At 43.0% G+C, this 16,028-nt stretch overlaps 1 protein-coding gene across 1 annotated transcript in view; it reads left to right on the top strand.

The window, feature by feature from the left end:
- Positions 1-9,158, top strand: part of YPEL2 (yippee like 2) — a 37,914-nt gene extending 28,756 nt beyond the window's left edge. The window contains exons 2-4 of the mRNA XM_039247344.1: positions 2,807-2,850; positions 3,828-3,936; positions 7,694-9,158. Coding sequence (XP_039103275.1) covers positions 2,807-2,850; positions 3,828-3,936; positions 7,694-7,783 — 243 coding nt within the window. The 3' untranslated portion in view covers positions 7,784-9,158. The remainder of the gene's footprint in view (positions 1-2,806; positions 2,851-3,827; positions 3,937-7,693) is intronic.
- Positions 9,159-16,028: the final 6,870 nt, after the last annotated feature.

Genomic DNA, 16,028 nt, shown 5'->3' with positions numbered 1-16,028 from the left:
GACTTGGAGGTGGACTAGTCCAAATCCCTTATCAAAATCAAACCAAGTATAAAGGAATTTGGTAAATCCATAGAATGGAATAACTCAGCAATAAAAAGGAATGAGCTTTTGATAAAATTCAACATGGATCAATCTTAAAAGAATTATGCTGCATGAGAGAAGCCAGACATAAATACCCTACATATGGTGTGATTTCATTTATAAGAAATCAGAAAATAGAAACTGTAGTGACCACAGTGACTGCCTGCAAGTGAGTGGAGAAAGGGGTGAGGAGGGGAGGGAAAGGCTATATAAGATGAAGAAGGACGAGAGGAAACTTTTGGGTGTGAAAGATAGTCCATAATCTTGATTGTGGTGATGTTTTCACAGGTAGATACAAATAGTACATATTAAATATGTACAGTTTAGGGGCACCTGGGTGGCTCAGTCAGTTAAGCGTACGACTTCAGCTCAGGTCAAGATCTCACAGATCGTGAGTTTGAGCCCCCCCTTGGGCTCTGTGCTGACAGCTCAGAGCCTGGAGCCTGTTTTCAGATTCTGTGACTCCCTCTCTCTCTCTCTAAACTATAAAAAATAAACTATAAAATTTTTTTAAAAAATTAAAATTAAAAAAATAAATTAATGTTTATTTTTGAGATAGAGCATGAGTTGGGGAGGGGCAGAGAGAGAAGGAGACACAGAATCTGAAAACTGGCTCCAGCCTCTGAGCTGGCTATCAGCACAGAGCCTGACGTGGGTCTCGAACCCACGAACCGTGAGATCGTGATCTGAGCTGAAATTGGATGCCTAACCGACTGAGCCATCCAGGCGCCCCAAATAAACATTAATTAAAAAAAATAAAATAAATATGCACAGTTTATTGTGTTAGTTATATATCAATAAAGCCATTTAAAGAAAAAAGGGAAACAGAGGCAATTTACCTGTGGGATAAATAAAAAAAAAAAAGCCTACAGTATGTCAGATTCATGTGCTATATGCTGAGGTTCAGAGAGAGAGAGAGAGAGAGTGTGTGTGAAGAAGACATGGCCTGTACCTTCAGGCAGGTCACAATCTAGTGAGGGAGTTAGAAAATGAACAGACAAATTAGATCCAATATGTTAAGTGCTAAAAAAGAACAGACCAGGAATAAGAGGTGTCCAGAACATGGGTGCCAACACATGCCTCTTCCAGGGGAGGTCAGGGAAAGCCTTACAAAAGAGAGGAAGCTGAGCCCAGGCCTAGCACTGGTCAGGTGGTAGAGCCTCCCCATCCAAAGGAGTATCTTGGGTAAAGTTGGTGAAACACAAGATTCCAGGAACCACACATGGTTTGGCCTGACTAGAGCAAAGGACACTCTAGCAAGAGAAGAGACTGCAGAGGTTGGTGGGGCCAGATCGTGAGCTTTTGCTATCCTGGCAGTGCTTGGGTGCCTAGTGCTCCGAGGTTGAACTAACAGGTTGTGCAAATCCATAGTCTGTGCCACAGGGACATGTCTCTTCCAAACACGTCGTGCAGACCTCCAGGTTTCAAGGCCGGGACACTCATATTCATGCTCATTTCCAGTCAGGAAGCTTTTATGTTCCTCAGGAATGTTTCAGACCCAAAGGCAAGAGCTGGTTTGGGTCTGAGCAGCAGCTGAGGAGCATCGGCTTGCTTCTTGGAGCTACACCTGGGAGCAAAGGCCTCTGGTGCATTTTTCTGCTGGGCAACCCATAATCCAGCTGCCCCAAAGGCAGTTTTTCCACAAGTCAAAAATTTTGCCTTTCTTTCTGGCTGGCAGCACTGATCCCTAAAGTCCTGCATTTCTGACAGTGGCTGTCTGGTGAGCAGTGATCTGTGTCCTGTCTGGTTCTCTCCCACCCTCTGGTCATCTGTTAACCAGTCACGGCTGGATTTCTCCAGCTACTGAGTAGTAGAGGTCATGACAGGGTCCCTTATTTGTTTGTTTGTTTTTAGACTGGTTTTCAGAGAAGTCTGGGATGTTTGGTTCAGAGTACGATTGTCAGACCACATTAAAAATGCAGGCAGCAATGCAGAACACGGATGGCTCATGTCAGCCAGACTTTGCAGCGTAACCAGAGGAGCAAAACACGGATAGGGCCTGTGTTAATGGAAGTAGATGCCAAATGGCATGGCAAGTTCTGGCTCATGTTTCTTCTGTTCCCCGCCACCCTTCAGTCGGAAGAAGGCAGCTCCTATTTAAGCTAGAATTTAAAATGGGATTGCTGCTTGTTGAGCATTCCTGTGATCTAGAGCTCAAATTGCTTACACCTCAGAAGTAATTTAGGAGGATTGTAATTGTCACGGCAGTAAGGATCTCCAAGAAGTGAGGAGTGTGGGTTTAGTGGTTTATTCTTACTTGCCTTGGGGATTCTTTGCTCTCTTCTGCAGGGCTAGACCAAGAGGGTAAGCAGAAGTGCTCACACTGATTTCCCTAGCCAACTCGGAGGAAAGCTGTGGCCAGCACAGATGCCTGAAATCAAGTGGGTCCAAGAAACGCCAAAGCGGATTATCTCAGGTGTATTAATAAACGGATAGTGTCAGGAAGGAAGAAGTTTTCAGTTCTGTTGTGGAGTTTGGTTTTTGTATCTTCTCACCTGGGCTGTGAAAACAGCCCAAGTGTGGGCTGGCCCAAACTCTTAGCTCTGTTTATTCTGCCCTCTTGCCCTCCCCCATGCTGTCTGCCAGCTGGACTATTAAATGGCTCAGTGCTCTTTTTTTGCTGTGTCAATCCTGGAAGGTCATGACTGTTGTGATTTGGGGCTGGTTTCTCAAATGGGTGGGTGAAATGGATATCTAACTATCGATTTGTTTTCTTGCATTTCAGTCGTTCCAAGGAAGTCAAGGACGAGCATACCTCTTTAACTCAGTGTGAGTGTCTCTGAATGGTACATCCATTGTTTGGTGCAGATTTTGCAGGGTAGGGGAAAAGCAGCCCTCAGTGATAATTCAACAATGGACCCTGCCCTTTCTGCCACAGTAAAAGCCCAATGGAACATTACTGTCCACAATTGGAAGCCAGTTATCTTTGTGGATTTTTTTTTTTTGGCAGCATCTTTGGCTAAAAAGTATACATTTACTACCCTTAGTAAGCACATCGGAGGATCAGAGGGCTATAGTCTCACAGAGAAGAAGTTGAAGTGATTCTGAGAGCCTCATCATGGAGGGATACGATGAGTCACTGGGGAAGAGGGGAGGTCGAACAACAGACACCAGTGTCAGCTCAGGAGCTCAGGAAAGCAGAGGAAAGGCCTGGGAGTGAAGAGTCTCCCCGACTGCACCCTGTAGGGCCCCCCATCATTGCTAAGCACATCATTCGTACCCTTTTACTTGGGAAAGGAAGGCCAAAGCTCACACAAGCGTGATGAACTGTGAGAATGGAAATCTAGCATGTTCAGCTTGAGATAATATGGGGCTCGTTCATCCGTGTAATCGGGACAAAACTGTGCTGATGTCACGTTTGCCATCTTCGGCTGCATCCAGTCCTCAGTAAGCTCTGAGCTGAGGACCTGTGCTCAGGAATGTGGTCTTCACAATGTGGCCATCTGTTTGTCCCCTTGGGTCACAAGATTAGAAGCATTAGTTAGAAACATTCCAGGCGAAGTCTCAACCATGAAGACTATTTTTCATACACTCACTGAATCAGAACCTGCAGATCTCAAAATCATTTCAATGGTGACGTTTCACTTTTCGGGGTTGTTACCACTCTGTCATAAATGGTCCCCGTCTCGGTGTTGGCTTCCCTTGAGGCATCTGTGCTCAGTTATTTATTTTTGCTGCAAGCTCAGCTTGAGCGACTGATGATGAATGTGTGACTAACTACCCGTTTTCTCTGTCCCTTGGCACAGAGTTAATGTGGGCTGCGGGCCTGCAGAAGAGCGAGTGTTGCTCACAGGACTGCATGCAGTCGCAGACATTTACTGTGAAAACTGCAAAACCACTCTGGGCTGGAAATATGTAAGTACTGAGGAGTCTGGTTGGCGGTGAATGAAAGAACAAGAGAGCTTCATGCTTGAAGATTGATTTCTTCCACTGTCTTCCTATGGTCTTGTGGGATTATCTTAGTCCAGGACAGGAAACTGGACCCAACGAGCATCTCCTGGCACACTCTCGTCTACCACACTCATTCTTCTCTTTTCTCTGATAGTCCCCTTCTCCTACTCATTCCTTCACACCTGCCCCTGAGACAGACAGACAGATGTGCATGCGCGCGCGCGCACACACACACACACACACACCTGCTTTTCAATTTAATTAATAATAATAGCAGCACATACCATTTCCTGACAGCTTACTGTGCTGCAGGCATACATTATTTTGTTTATATTCACAGCATCCCTAGAAGGTAGTTCATATTTTAATCCCTATTTTATGGATGAGGAAACTGAGGCTTAGAGAGGTTTGTGGTATATCCAATGTTACCTAGCCATTACATGGCCAAACCAGGATATAGATGTTCAGGAGTCTCACTGTGGAGCCCATGCCCTTTGCTCCAGTAAATGTCCCCAGAACATCTCTCACATGCTAGGCTCTATGCTAGGTATCATCAAACATGTTAATTAATGTCCATTGTCAAATATAGTCATGGCTAGACCCTCCCTACTAGACATTCATTCCTTTCCTGTTTAACTCAACTAGTATTTTTTTTAAATGTTTATTTATTTTTGAGAGAGAGAGAGCACAAGTAGGGGAGGGGCATGTATGGGGTGGGGAGGACAGAGGATCTGAAGCAGGCTCTGAGCTGACAGCAGTGCACCCAATATGGGGCTCGAACTCACGAACCATGAGATCTTGATCTGAGCTGAAATCAGATGATGCTCAACTGACTGAGCCACCCAGGCACCCCCAGATTCCATCTTTCATATCTCCCTTGACATGTTCAGAATTAGGAAGAAAGATCCTAGATAGCGTGTTTCATGATGGCACAATGGTCACAGATCCCTACAGTTGCCTTGATTGCTCCTTGTGGCTTGTGGGAAAAACTGGCCTTGGCTATTCTGTTCCCCCTGCATGGCCACTGGCCCCCTCTGGGTGATCTGGGGGCCACAGTTCTGGTTTTGATCCAGATATATTCTGCCCTTCTGTTTTCCCAATCTTTTGGTCATCTTACTCCATTAAAGATATGCAGAATTACAGACAGAAGATAAATCTGAATGAGTTTTTTGCTCTTTACTTTATGTAAAATTATTCACACCTTTGACAAAGGTTTATTAAAAGCCTTTGTGTTGTATACAAAAGTAAATGCGATCTAATCCTTGCCCTCAGGGGTGTTTATAGTCATCATATTAGAGAGGAAAGCTACGGGTAAACAGATAAAACAGCTTGACAGGTATAGTGATATCCATAGGATGAGATAGAGAAACATCCATCTCCCCAAATATTTATTATCTCTCATGTCCCAGGCCAGTGATCCAAGGTTTCATTCCATTGTTTCTTTTCACCCTCACAGTAATCCTGTGAAGTACTTTCACTTATCCCACTTTTATAAATGGAAAGTTCACAGCCATAAACAAAGATGGTTAAGTGATGCTTCTGGTGCCAGGAAGCAGAAATGGGGTTCTGCCTGGAGGTTTCTGTAGACTTCAGATCTAGTGCTCTGTCCCCTGGAGTCCATTTAGGACATTCTGCAAGTGCCCTGTGGATGGGGGCTATTAAAAAAATTTTTTTGTCCTTTTTCGTTGTTGTTCAGTAGAGATATATTCTTACTTTCCTAGTTTTCTTTTTACCTTCCCCCATCCCCGAACACGCTACCATGGTCTTATTCTCGAACCACATTCCTCTGTTGTGTATACATCACACAACACGCACACGCACACACACACACACACACACACACACACAGAGTTGAGGCATAATGAAGTGTCAGGGAAATTACTGCTGACCCCACAGCTCTTGCATGTGTGTGATGTGTTTGCACATTCTCTCTCAGGGCCTCTCCCCTCTCGACTTTGTGGAATGATTCGTCTCTCAACAAGAGACTCAAGTCTGAGCTCTCATTCTGAGATGCAAATCCCCAGAGGTCTAGGACAGAAGATACACTTCATACACATGCCGCCCAGAACCTGTGGGCACTAGGGTTTAGCTACTTATTAATTTGGAAGACTCAGAACTGCAGCGGATATCCACTGCTTCTGCTCACCAAGCTTACCCATAATGACCATGATGACCAGTGTTTTTCAGATAATACATTGAGTTTTTATTCATGTATGCCTATGAATGAAATATCCCTTTGAACCTATACCTATGCAGGGCTTTTTTTTCCCCCCTCCCCACTGTGGGACTTACTAGCCTGAGAGCCCACCCACAGCGCTGTAAATTTAGGATAGTGATTGGCCCAGGTGGTTTATATTGAGTTTTTCTTCCAGAAGCCTGGCAGCTGGGTGGGGCTTGAGGGCTGCTGGTTCTTCAGCCTCCAGTTCATGTGGCTCCTTTATCCCCAGAGAAGGGCAGTGAAGGAAAAACAGACTTAACACACCTCACATAGAAACAGCAAGATAAATAAATAAGAGACCTATATGGCCTCACCATACTTTGGTCTCTCCCTGAGTGTCTTTTCTCTAAGTGTAACAAAATAATTGAGAATTAAAACACGCAGACTTTATAGATGCATCATCCTTAGAGCAGATTTCTGGTTAGCATCTGAAACCAAGTTCCCCTAAGATTTTATACACACACACACACACACACACACTCACACACACTCACACTCACACACTCCACAGTTACTTACTGGAAGACCTATTATATGGCAAGAAGTCTTCTAGACCAAGGGACACAGCTTTGAACAAAATAAATGAAAATCTCTACTCTCAATGAAATTTTTTTTGTGGTAGTGGAAGATAATATGTAAAATAGACATGGAGGTTATACTGTATGTTTTTGAGAATGATAAGTGCTGTGGAGAAAAGTGAAACAGGAAGAGAGGGGAAAGAGTTCTGGGGTGGAAGTTGTGCTTTTAAAGGACGAAAGATTTACTAAGGAAAGACTATACTAAGATGGTAACATTTGGAGGACACCTAGGTGGCTCAGTCGGTTAAGCATCTGACTTTGCCTCAGGTCATGATCTCACAGTCCGTGGGTTCGAGCCCCACATCGGGCTCTGTGCTGACAGCTCAGAGCCTGGAGCCTGCTTCAGATTCTGTGTCTCCCTCTCTCTCTGCTCCTCCCTTGCTCGCTCTCTGTCTCTGTCACTCAAAATAAAATAAAGACATAAATAAGATGGTGACATTTGGGCAAAGACTTTTTTTTAAGTTATTTATTTTGAGAGAGAGTATAAGCAGGGAAGGGGCAGAGAGATAATCCCAAGCAGCCTTCTCACTGTCAATGTGGAGCGCAACGCAGGACTTGATCTCATGACCTGAGCCAAGATCAGAAGTCAAGTAACCGATTGAGCCACCCAGGCACCCCTGGGCAAAGACTTAAATGAACAAAGATCTTGAAGAAATTCTATGGTAAATATTGAGAAAATATTTATAACATTTAAATTGCAAAACATTAAACTGTTGTAAATGTTGAGAAGGTCGTGGTGCCGCCTCGGAGCCGTATTAAGTGAAGGGGACCTGGCATGTTTGTGTGGTGGGTATTTTCTCAGTGAGTCGGGATGAAGCTGTTCCTGATCCCTGTCATTGGCCTGCCTTTGCTCAAAAAATAAAATAAAATAAAAGGTTACCTACTTGTTTTCTTCATTTGGTATCTTTTCCTTTGTGTCTCCTAGGAACATGCCTTTGAAAGCAGCCAGAAATATAAAGAAGGCAAATACATCATTGAGCTAGCACACATGATCAAGGACAATGGCTGGGACTGATCAGAGGGTATCTGCCTACCCCAGTGTCCACGTGAACGCCATCCAACCGAACATTCTACCCAAGCGTGAGAGAGTGACTGAACACTTGGTTCCATCCATTTAGGGGCCTTGCCATCTGGGGCATTCTCCCACCCTGCCGCCGTCTTTCTGGTGACCGGCCTCTAAATCGCTGTCTCTCTGTCTCTTTGCTTTGTATCTGTTTGTGAGTTGATCCTGGCTTCTCTCTCTGTTCTAGTGTTGGCTGAAAACAAAACAACGAAAGGAACAGATGCCTGACCGCATGGCGGCAGCCCACCTTGATAAGGGCCCCGGGGCCCATTAAGAGCTGCCTGATGGCCTCTTGTCAGGAGAGCAGTGGCACAGCACAGGGGTACAAGGAAGAAGGAAATGGGGAGCCTTGAGGGTCCCAGGGCTGGTCAGGGGACGGGATGTTAGAGGGAGGAACAAAATTGTGCTGCTCCTGGAGTCCTGGTAACTTAGGCTTGAAATAATCGACTTGTCTAAAAGGACAAAGAAAAAAAATACCTCATAGACTGCATTCTCTCTGATCAGAAGCTTCTGTTCCTGACACCAGCTGTGTCCAGTTAGCATTGGAGCACAAGAACGGGCCCTAACTAGTGGGGCAGGGGCCTGGTCCTCCTGGGTCCAGTTAGGGGTGTCCTGGCAGCAGAGAGTGTGAAGCCCAGATGGTTTTGATAAGCTCTGATGCCTCACTGCCCCTTCAGGTAATCTTTGCCTCTTCAGCCACTGTTGGTGAGAGGAGGGGAGACTGCCTTTTGCAATGGGTGCAAGATCCAAACATCCCAAAGGCTTTGACCGCCAACAAAGTTAAAAATCAGTAATTGAGGAGAACAGGGAACAAAGGGGGCTGCCATTTGGGAGCTTCTGCAGAAATGGCTCAGATATTATTGGCCAGGAAAAAAAAAAAAAAATAGAACCAGCTAGCGGTTCTGACTGTCTGACCTTTTCCCCCCTGACCCCTAATAAGAAAAGAGCATTGTGGCAAGGAAGTGGGTGGGGTGGGGCAATAGTTTAGATTTGAGCCATTACAGGTTAGTGTATCTTTCCCCTTTGGTATGCAATGGCTTCAGTGAGATCAGCAGTTCTTTGTAGATAGAGTTTTGATTGTTTTTCTCCAGTTCTATCATTGTAGATTGTGGAAAACAAAGTCCTAAGGCTTTGAGCTTAGTGATAACTGGGCCAGTAGATTGCTTATGCCCCTAGCTGTTCTCCTTGGACTTGAATGCTTTGTGTGGAGAGAAATTGTCAGAGTGGTCCAGCAGTGGGGAGGGCTTAGGTATGATGTCAAACATCAAGTAACAAATTCCGATATTAGCCCCTGCCTCTCATCTCCCAAACCAAAGTTCATTATATTAGGGAAGCAGGGAACAAATCCCTAGAAGGCTCATGAGAGAAAGGAGTTTGTTACAATTAACCAACACTGTGAAGTGTGTTCTACAACACTTCAGTCAGTACACGGTGCATGACCGAAACTCATTGAACTGAGTTACTTTTATTGCTTAGACTGAAAATGTAATTATTGTTAAGATATGTGCAGCTTATGTTAGATAATTCTCAGCATCTCATTCTCGAAAGTAGGCTGCTCCTATAGGAAGAATTCACCTTAAACGTCACAAAAGAATGAGTTCATAGAGGCAAGAATCTGTAAAGTTGAATAATCAAGATTCAAGCAGCCAATCCAGGACATTTCCAGAATTCGAACAATTTCCCCTAGGGAGTGAGTCCATGGTGGAAATGCTTTTTCATGTCTCTGGGTGCAGAAGGGGGAGCTGAGGTGGGCATGGTCCTGCCCTGGAGGTGGTGGACAGCAGGACTGACAGGAAGCCAAGTGGCTCCAGGCTTAGCAGCAGACTGCCTCTGTAAAAGGATTCTTAGAAACTGAGTCTTGTTCCCAAAGGCTTTTTGTCCACATCTTCCAGTGCTTTAGTATCCCGGGGAGGTTACGTTCTCCTCACGTTACTAAAAAGCAGACTGAGGTTCGGAAGGAGTATTTCATCTCCGCTCCCAGAGAAGAAGGTCTCCTGGCTCCCAGGGCCAAGATCTCAATAAAAAGCATTTTCAACTTTCACATTCCTAAGCTGGCTTGCCAGCGCAAAAATTATAGATTCCCTCTTTCTCCCTTGAAGGTCGTGGCCTTCATTTATGGATTTTGATTAGCCCCTTTGCTCAGGGAATGTCCTGACTATTGATACTCCTTTCCATAGAAAGAAAATGGGGTTAAACATGGGTACGTGTTTTGTCTATGAAACTAAAAATGGAGTGTGGTGATATAGAAACCAGACATCGGGTGCCCTCGAATTTTCAAGGGGGAGAAAAGACCAATGTGCCACTGTTGCTCCTTGGGGATGAGGCCTCTGACTGTTGCATGGATCAGAGCAGGCAGAGCAGGCTTCAGTTAGACCCGGGTTCTGGTTTTTCTTTTCTTTTCTTTTCTTTTCTTTTCTTTTCTTTTCTTTTCTTTTCTTTTCTTTTCTTTTCTTTTCATTTTTCTTTCTTTCTTTCTTTCTTTCTTTCTTTCTTTCTTTCTTTCTTTCTTTCTTTCTTCTCTTCCTTCCTTCCTTCCTTCCTTCCTTCCTTCCTTCCTTCCTTCCTTCCTTCTTTCCTTCTTTTTTTTTTTTTTTTATTACCCATTGAGCATCCAGTGGGTGCGTGGCGCCGTACTTGATGCGAAAGATCTGAGTAGATTGTTGGTTTTTCCATAACTACAGGGGAAAAAACCCACAACTCATTAGGCTCTCCCTGTGTGTCAATGAAACCTAAAGTGCTTCTTATAACGTTTGCTCCATTCATAGCTTGTCTACCTAATGTCTAGCAGTATTGGAGAGACCACAGCTGAGTGATGGAGACACATCAACTCATGGCCTCAGTCAGTTCATTCTTTAATTTCCTCACCAAATTATTGACTCAGAGCATAACCAAAGACCTCATCCATTCACCCCTGGCAGGTTCAGGGAATTGGAGTTTGATGGTAAAGCCTAGGCAGGGTGCAGGGAGTAGGGCAGGGGAAAGGGAGAAGTGAGAAAGGGAAAGGCATGAAGTTCTATACCTCAGCCAGCAGCTGCCTTCATTTGCAACTAAAGTCCAGCCAGCAGACCCTCTAGGTCCATCTCCCCTGTGCTGCCCTGGGTCATGTGGCCTTGGCAGCCCTGGATTACACCCAACCCCCCAGAATGTTAGTCTCAGGCTGCTGATGGGTTGAATTGACATGAATCAAATACAGCCAAACTTGATAGCCACAGATCGTTAGCTGGGCCTGACTGAGTACTGCCCCAACTCCTGTGACAGCAAGATCATGGACGTAGGTTAGAGTAAATCTTTATACTGGTGGGTCAGTGTGTGAAAAAGAGGTGTCCCCTTTATAAAAAGATTTTCAAGTGGATATATATATTAAAAAAGTTGCTTGTGAAATATACTTTTGTAAATAATATTTAATTTTTTAAATAATATATTTGGTGCTGTTTTCTCAGATCCCGAGAGCACTTTTTATTTTCATTTTTAAATTCTATGGTTTCCTCTGCATTTCTTGAAGTATATTTTAAGGGAAATAGTGATCATCAGGATACTCTTTTTTAAAAAAAGATCTGTATCACTTTAGTCTGTACAGAGGCAGTAAGGCAATGCCTCTCTGCATTTCTTTCCCAATGGAACAAGACTCTGCGCTACACTACCAGGTTGAGAATATTTTCTTGCACCGGTATTGGCTAGAAAAGAAAATAAATAAAAAATCAAATTTAGTAACAACTTAGCGGTTCCTTTTGTTAGAATTTCCAGCAAATTGGGATATTGTTTTTAATTTGTGTGTGTGCGTGTGCACATGTGGGCCCTTGCGCGTGTGTGTAAAAAGCATTAAGTGAAGAGATTGTGCCTCCTGGTTTCTTTTTTATTGGGGACACTATACCTACAGTTTACACCTTGGGCACATAAGGCTTTTCTTCTCTTTCTCTCTGGTTGTTTTGTTTCCGAGTGGACCAGCAGCACAAACCATGAGGATTTTGTTTTTCTGAGCTTGGAGCTATTGCCAGTTTGCTCCTCTTTCACTGTGTGCTCAACTTTCACAGATTGTAAAGGAAGTCTGTTGTTTGTGAAGATCAAGCAGAGTCAAATCTGTGTTTCTGAGATGTGAGTGTACTCCTTATGTACCCTAGGGTTCCCGTTGTTATAAAAGCCACATCAGTAACTGGTTTGGGTTAAAACAACATCAGTAAAATCATACACAATACCCTGTAGGTAAACAGCTTATTTTATTTTAAGGTCAGATTGCCTCAGGTTCAGGAAGAGGCTAGGAAATCAAATCTTAAACCCAGTCAACTACATATTTTAAGAAAGAGGTAGACTTAAAAGTGAAAACGTGCTAGCGGTCAAGGTGGAGGAAAGAGATGTTTAATCTTTTTTAAGCAAAATACAGTCATGAAATCTGCCAGAAGTGAAAGGTAAAGCCAAGAAGAAACAAGTTATAATCATCACCAAATTTATTCTGCCTATATGCTTTTATATAACATTTTGGTGAGAGTGAGAGTCCGTTCCCTTTTCCAACCTGCAGAGACGATCTTTCAGTAGGGAATCTATTTATGCTTGTGTTTACAAATCGTATTTGTTGGGTTTGGGTTTTGTTATTTTCTTTATCTTTTTTGGTGGCATTTTTCAGGTCACTTGCTTCAATAACAAAGATAATTATTTTCAAATAATTTGTCTTCACCTTTTCCTGTATTTGTACATAGTGATTCAGTATTAGAGAAAAGTGCATTGTTTCTGTCATATTTCCAATCTGTGTTGGTGCTCATTTGAGAAAATAAAGTTTTCAAATATTTGGAAGGCTCATCTGTCTTAATTGATGCAGTGTGTTTTATCTTGACTTTTAACACTTAAAAGTAACTGAAAAGCCTACAGGAGATCATCTGTCTAACCCCATTCACAGAGCTGTCAACTGAGACCCTGTGAGATTGTTTTCTCCAAGGACAGTTGACCAGTTAATGAATAAAAATCAAGTCTCCTGTTCATCTACAAATGTTTCTCTTATCTTTGGATATCAGAAATGCATGAGTGACCTTTAAGATTTCTTTCTACTAAGCCCCATATTCTTAGACTCTCCAAACTTCTCTGTTTATACGAATTTCTTGGGGGAAATTGGATTGCATTAAGTGAAGAGATGAAAGAATTGTAAAACAACAAAATTATGTCACAGAGAGGCAGCATTATCTGAATAACCGGCTAACAAAGGGAAATGAGTATTCACAGTTACAGTATATGGAGAATCAAGTCTTCTCACTCACAGAACGACTGTGAAACATAATATTAGATTCTAGGTGCTGGGTGAGGGTTTGACCATTCTAAAAAATCAGCTGTTCTTGTTTTCCTCCAGTAGCGTCCATATACGTAGCTTTGCATAACCAATCAGTGTAAGTAGTTTTGTATTCTGGTGCCTTCATTTAACACACTAAATATTTTTGCCTACACTTGATTTTATACCATAACTTTTCCAAAAGCTTGCCTCCATGACTTAGAGAGTTCTCACCTTGTATAGGCAATTTAAATAGCGAAGAAAGAGGATATTAAATCCACACAAGTGTGTGTATGTATTCGTGTATTTTCACGTTGGTGAAAGTATTTTAAAAGCCTATTTTGTATAAAATAAGAAATACCTTATCTACTTCCCATGAATTTTCACTTACCCATTCTGGGTTGAGCTGCAGTTGACTTTTATTTGTCCTTGAGTGTATTATCTTATTCCTGTGACCTGTTTTGCTTCAGTGGAGTGTCTGTTATCATTTCATTCTTGTTTGCCTTTGGCAGACCAGGAGGAGAGAAAAGATAACGTGTGCTGGATATAACCAGTTCCAAACCAGCAATCCTCAGTCCTCACACTCCCAAGCTCTTACACCTTTGGCTGTCCAGGAGATCAGGCTGGGGAAGTGAGGGGAGCGCACTGATGCTCATGGAGTGCTTGGCTTGCACCAGATCTTGAATTGGGTGCTTGGCCTACATGACCTCATTTAAGATCCTTGCAATGAGGCATTTCCTCACATCATCCCAGGAGTCTTCACTACCCTATGGGAAAGTGACGACAAATGCTGATTATTCCCATTTTATAGATGATGAAATTGAGGTTATCATGGTTTCATGAGAATCACAGGGTCAGGAATCATAGCCTGGCTTCCCAGCCCTATGTTTTTTGCCTACACTGTGTTCCAAATTTTAGCCCGTCTCTTCCTTCAGCCTTCTTAATTCTTGTATAGCTTCATAGGATGCTTTCTCAGTCTGCCCATCATGACTGCTTAATAAGTAAGGGTTCAAGGAATGTGAATTAGGAAATTAATTTAAGCAAAGCCACAAAGGTCACTGCTACCTGGAAGGTATTGTGTATTCCATAGCTGAGTGTAAGCTGGGCTTTGTTGTTTTCTAATACTCCGCAGTAGATCACATGTGTCATCCTTAGCCCCTTGATTAATAGTATGTACTTAATACCTGCTTGGTGAACATTGAATTAGTGTCAATGGTGGAGAACTAACAGCTTTCAAAATCTGCTTAATATGTTAGTATCCCTAAGAGGAGAAGGGAGAGGTTAGCATTAAATGTTTCCTACACAAGGTAGGTAAATGGTTACGTCAGGAGCAGTTTACTATTTGCATTTATTTATTCAACAAGCAGTTTTTGGACATCTATTATGTGCCTAGTTTAGTCAGGGAACTAACCCTCGGGAGCAGAAAGTCAGTGGTACTAATTGTGCAGAGTGGGAGAACAAAGGGTTATGCATGGCCCTCCCTCGTTGGCCAAATATCCAGCCACATCAACCGCCACCTTCATGGGCAGCTGTTTCCTGCACAAGTAATTGCTCATAACTCCTTTAATCTGAACCTAGAGCAGGGCACGGGCAATTGCTGGAGTCAGTGCACTTGGTTTCAAATACTGGTTTCACTTAGTGAAAAGATAATCTATGGAAAGGGCTCAGCCCAGTGCCTGGCACATAGTAAGGAGTCAGTAATAAAATGGTTGTTATGATTACAGATTGCTGTTTTGAATTGGGAGTGAAATGAAGAGGACTATTGTGTTTGATTTTTATGTACATTATTTGCTTAAGTTTGCAACTATCCTATGAAGCAAATACTCCATTTTACAAAAGAAGAAGCTAAGGTTCAGATCACAGATAACATGCTCATGGAAGAGCTAGGATTTGTAAACTTTTGTTCTGATTTTAAGCCCCCAACCCCACTCCCAGTCTGGGGCCCCAGCCTGCCATTCAGGAAACAGGAATAACTATCACATAGGAAATTTTCTGGCAGACCAGACCAAGCACACACCCAAACTGTCATGGATGTTTTGTTTTCTCCCCACCACTCCCCCTTTGCTGTGTGTGAAATAGAAATTGTCTTTTCCATTGGAAGCCAAGAGCTCACACCTCAGAGGAAGAATTGTTATACCTTTATTTTATATGGTTTCAGGCCTGTTGACTATAGGGTTGTGATTTTAAGGGAAAAAGTGTTGCGTTCAGTTATTCAGACTGATAGAAAAGAGGAAAGTAAAAACCTTGCCTACGTAGAGGTGACTAAAGTACCCCAACATACCATACCATCTCTGTGGGGACATTCAGGGCTAATTCTCCAGGCCAGCTTGGAACAAGCTGAAGATTGAACATTCATGTGGCATGAAGAGACTTCTAATTCCCCTCTAGGTGATATGGGATCTTTTTCCCCCCTAATGTTTATTTTTTGAGAGAGAGAGAGAGAGAGAGAGCAAGCAAGCAAGCAGTGGAGGGTCAGAGGCAGAGGGGGACAGAGGATCCAAAGCAGGCTCTGTGCTGACAGCAGAGAGCCCAACATGGGGCTCAAACTCACAGATCATGAGACCATGACCTGAGCTGAAGTTGGACGTTTAACCACTTAACCAAGTGAGTCACCCAGGCACCCCATGGGATCATTTTAATGAGAGACAGGATAGCTGGGTAAGCTGAGTTTTCTAAGGCATTAGAAAATTATTTGAAAACTATGACAGAAATATTACATTATATTTATTTTGAATTAAAATGATGCTAATGGTTTATTCCAAGCTCAGAAATTACCAGAGTCAAGTAGAAAGAAGGTTGGCTTTGGAATTGTTCAGATGGGGATTTGAAGCCTGACTGCATGCTGATACATTGATCACTCTGAGGAAGTCACTGTAATTCTAGGGACTATTCTGCATCGTCCATAAATTTAGAGATACCAGCAACCATACTCAAGTTATCATGAGG

The sequence above is a fragment of the Hyaena hyaena genome, unplaced genomic scaffold (assembly GCF_003009895.1).
Source record: "Hyaena hyaena isolate Hyena2069 unplaced genomic scaffold, ASM300989v1 scaffold_298, whole genome shotgun sequence".
Classification (NCBI taxonomy): domain Eukaryota; kingdom Metazoa; phylum Chordata; class Mammalia; order Carnivora; family Hyaenidae; genus Hyaena; species Hyaena hyaena.
This window is presented reverse-complemented; position numbering and strand designations above follow the sequence as displayed.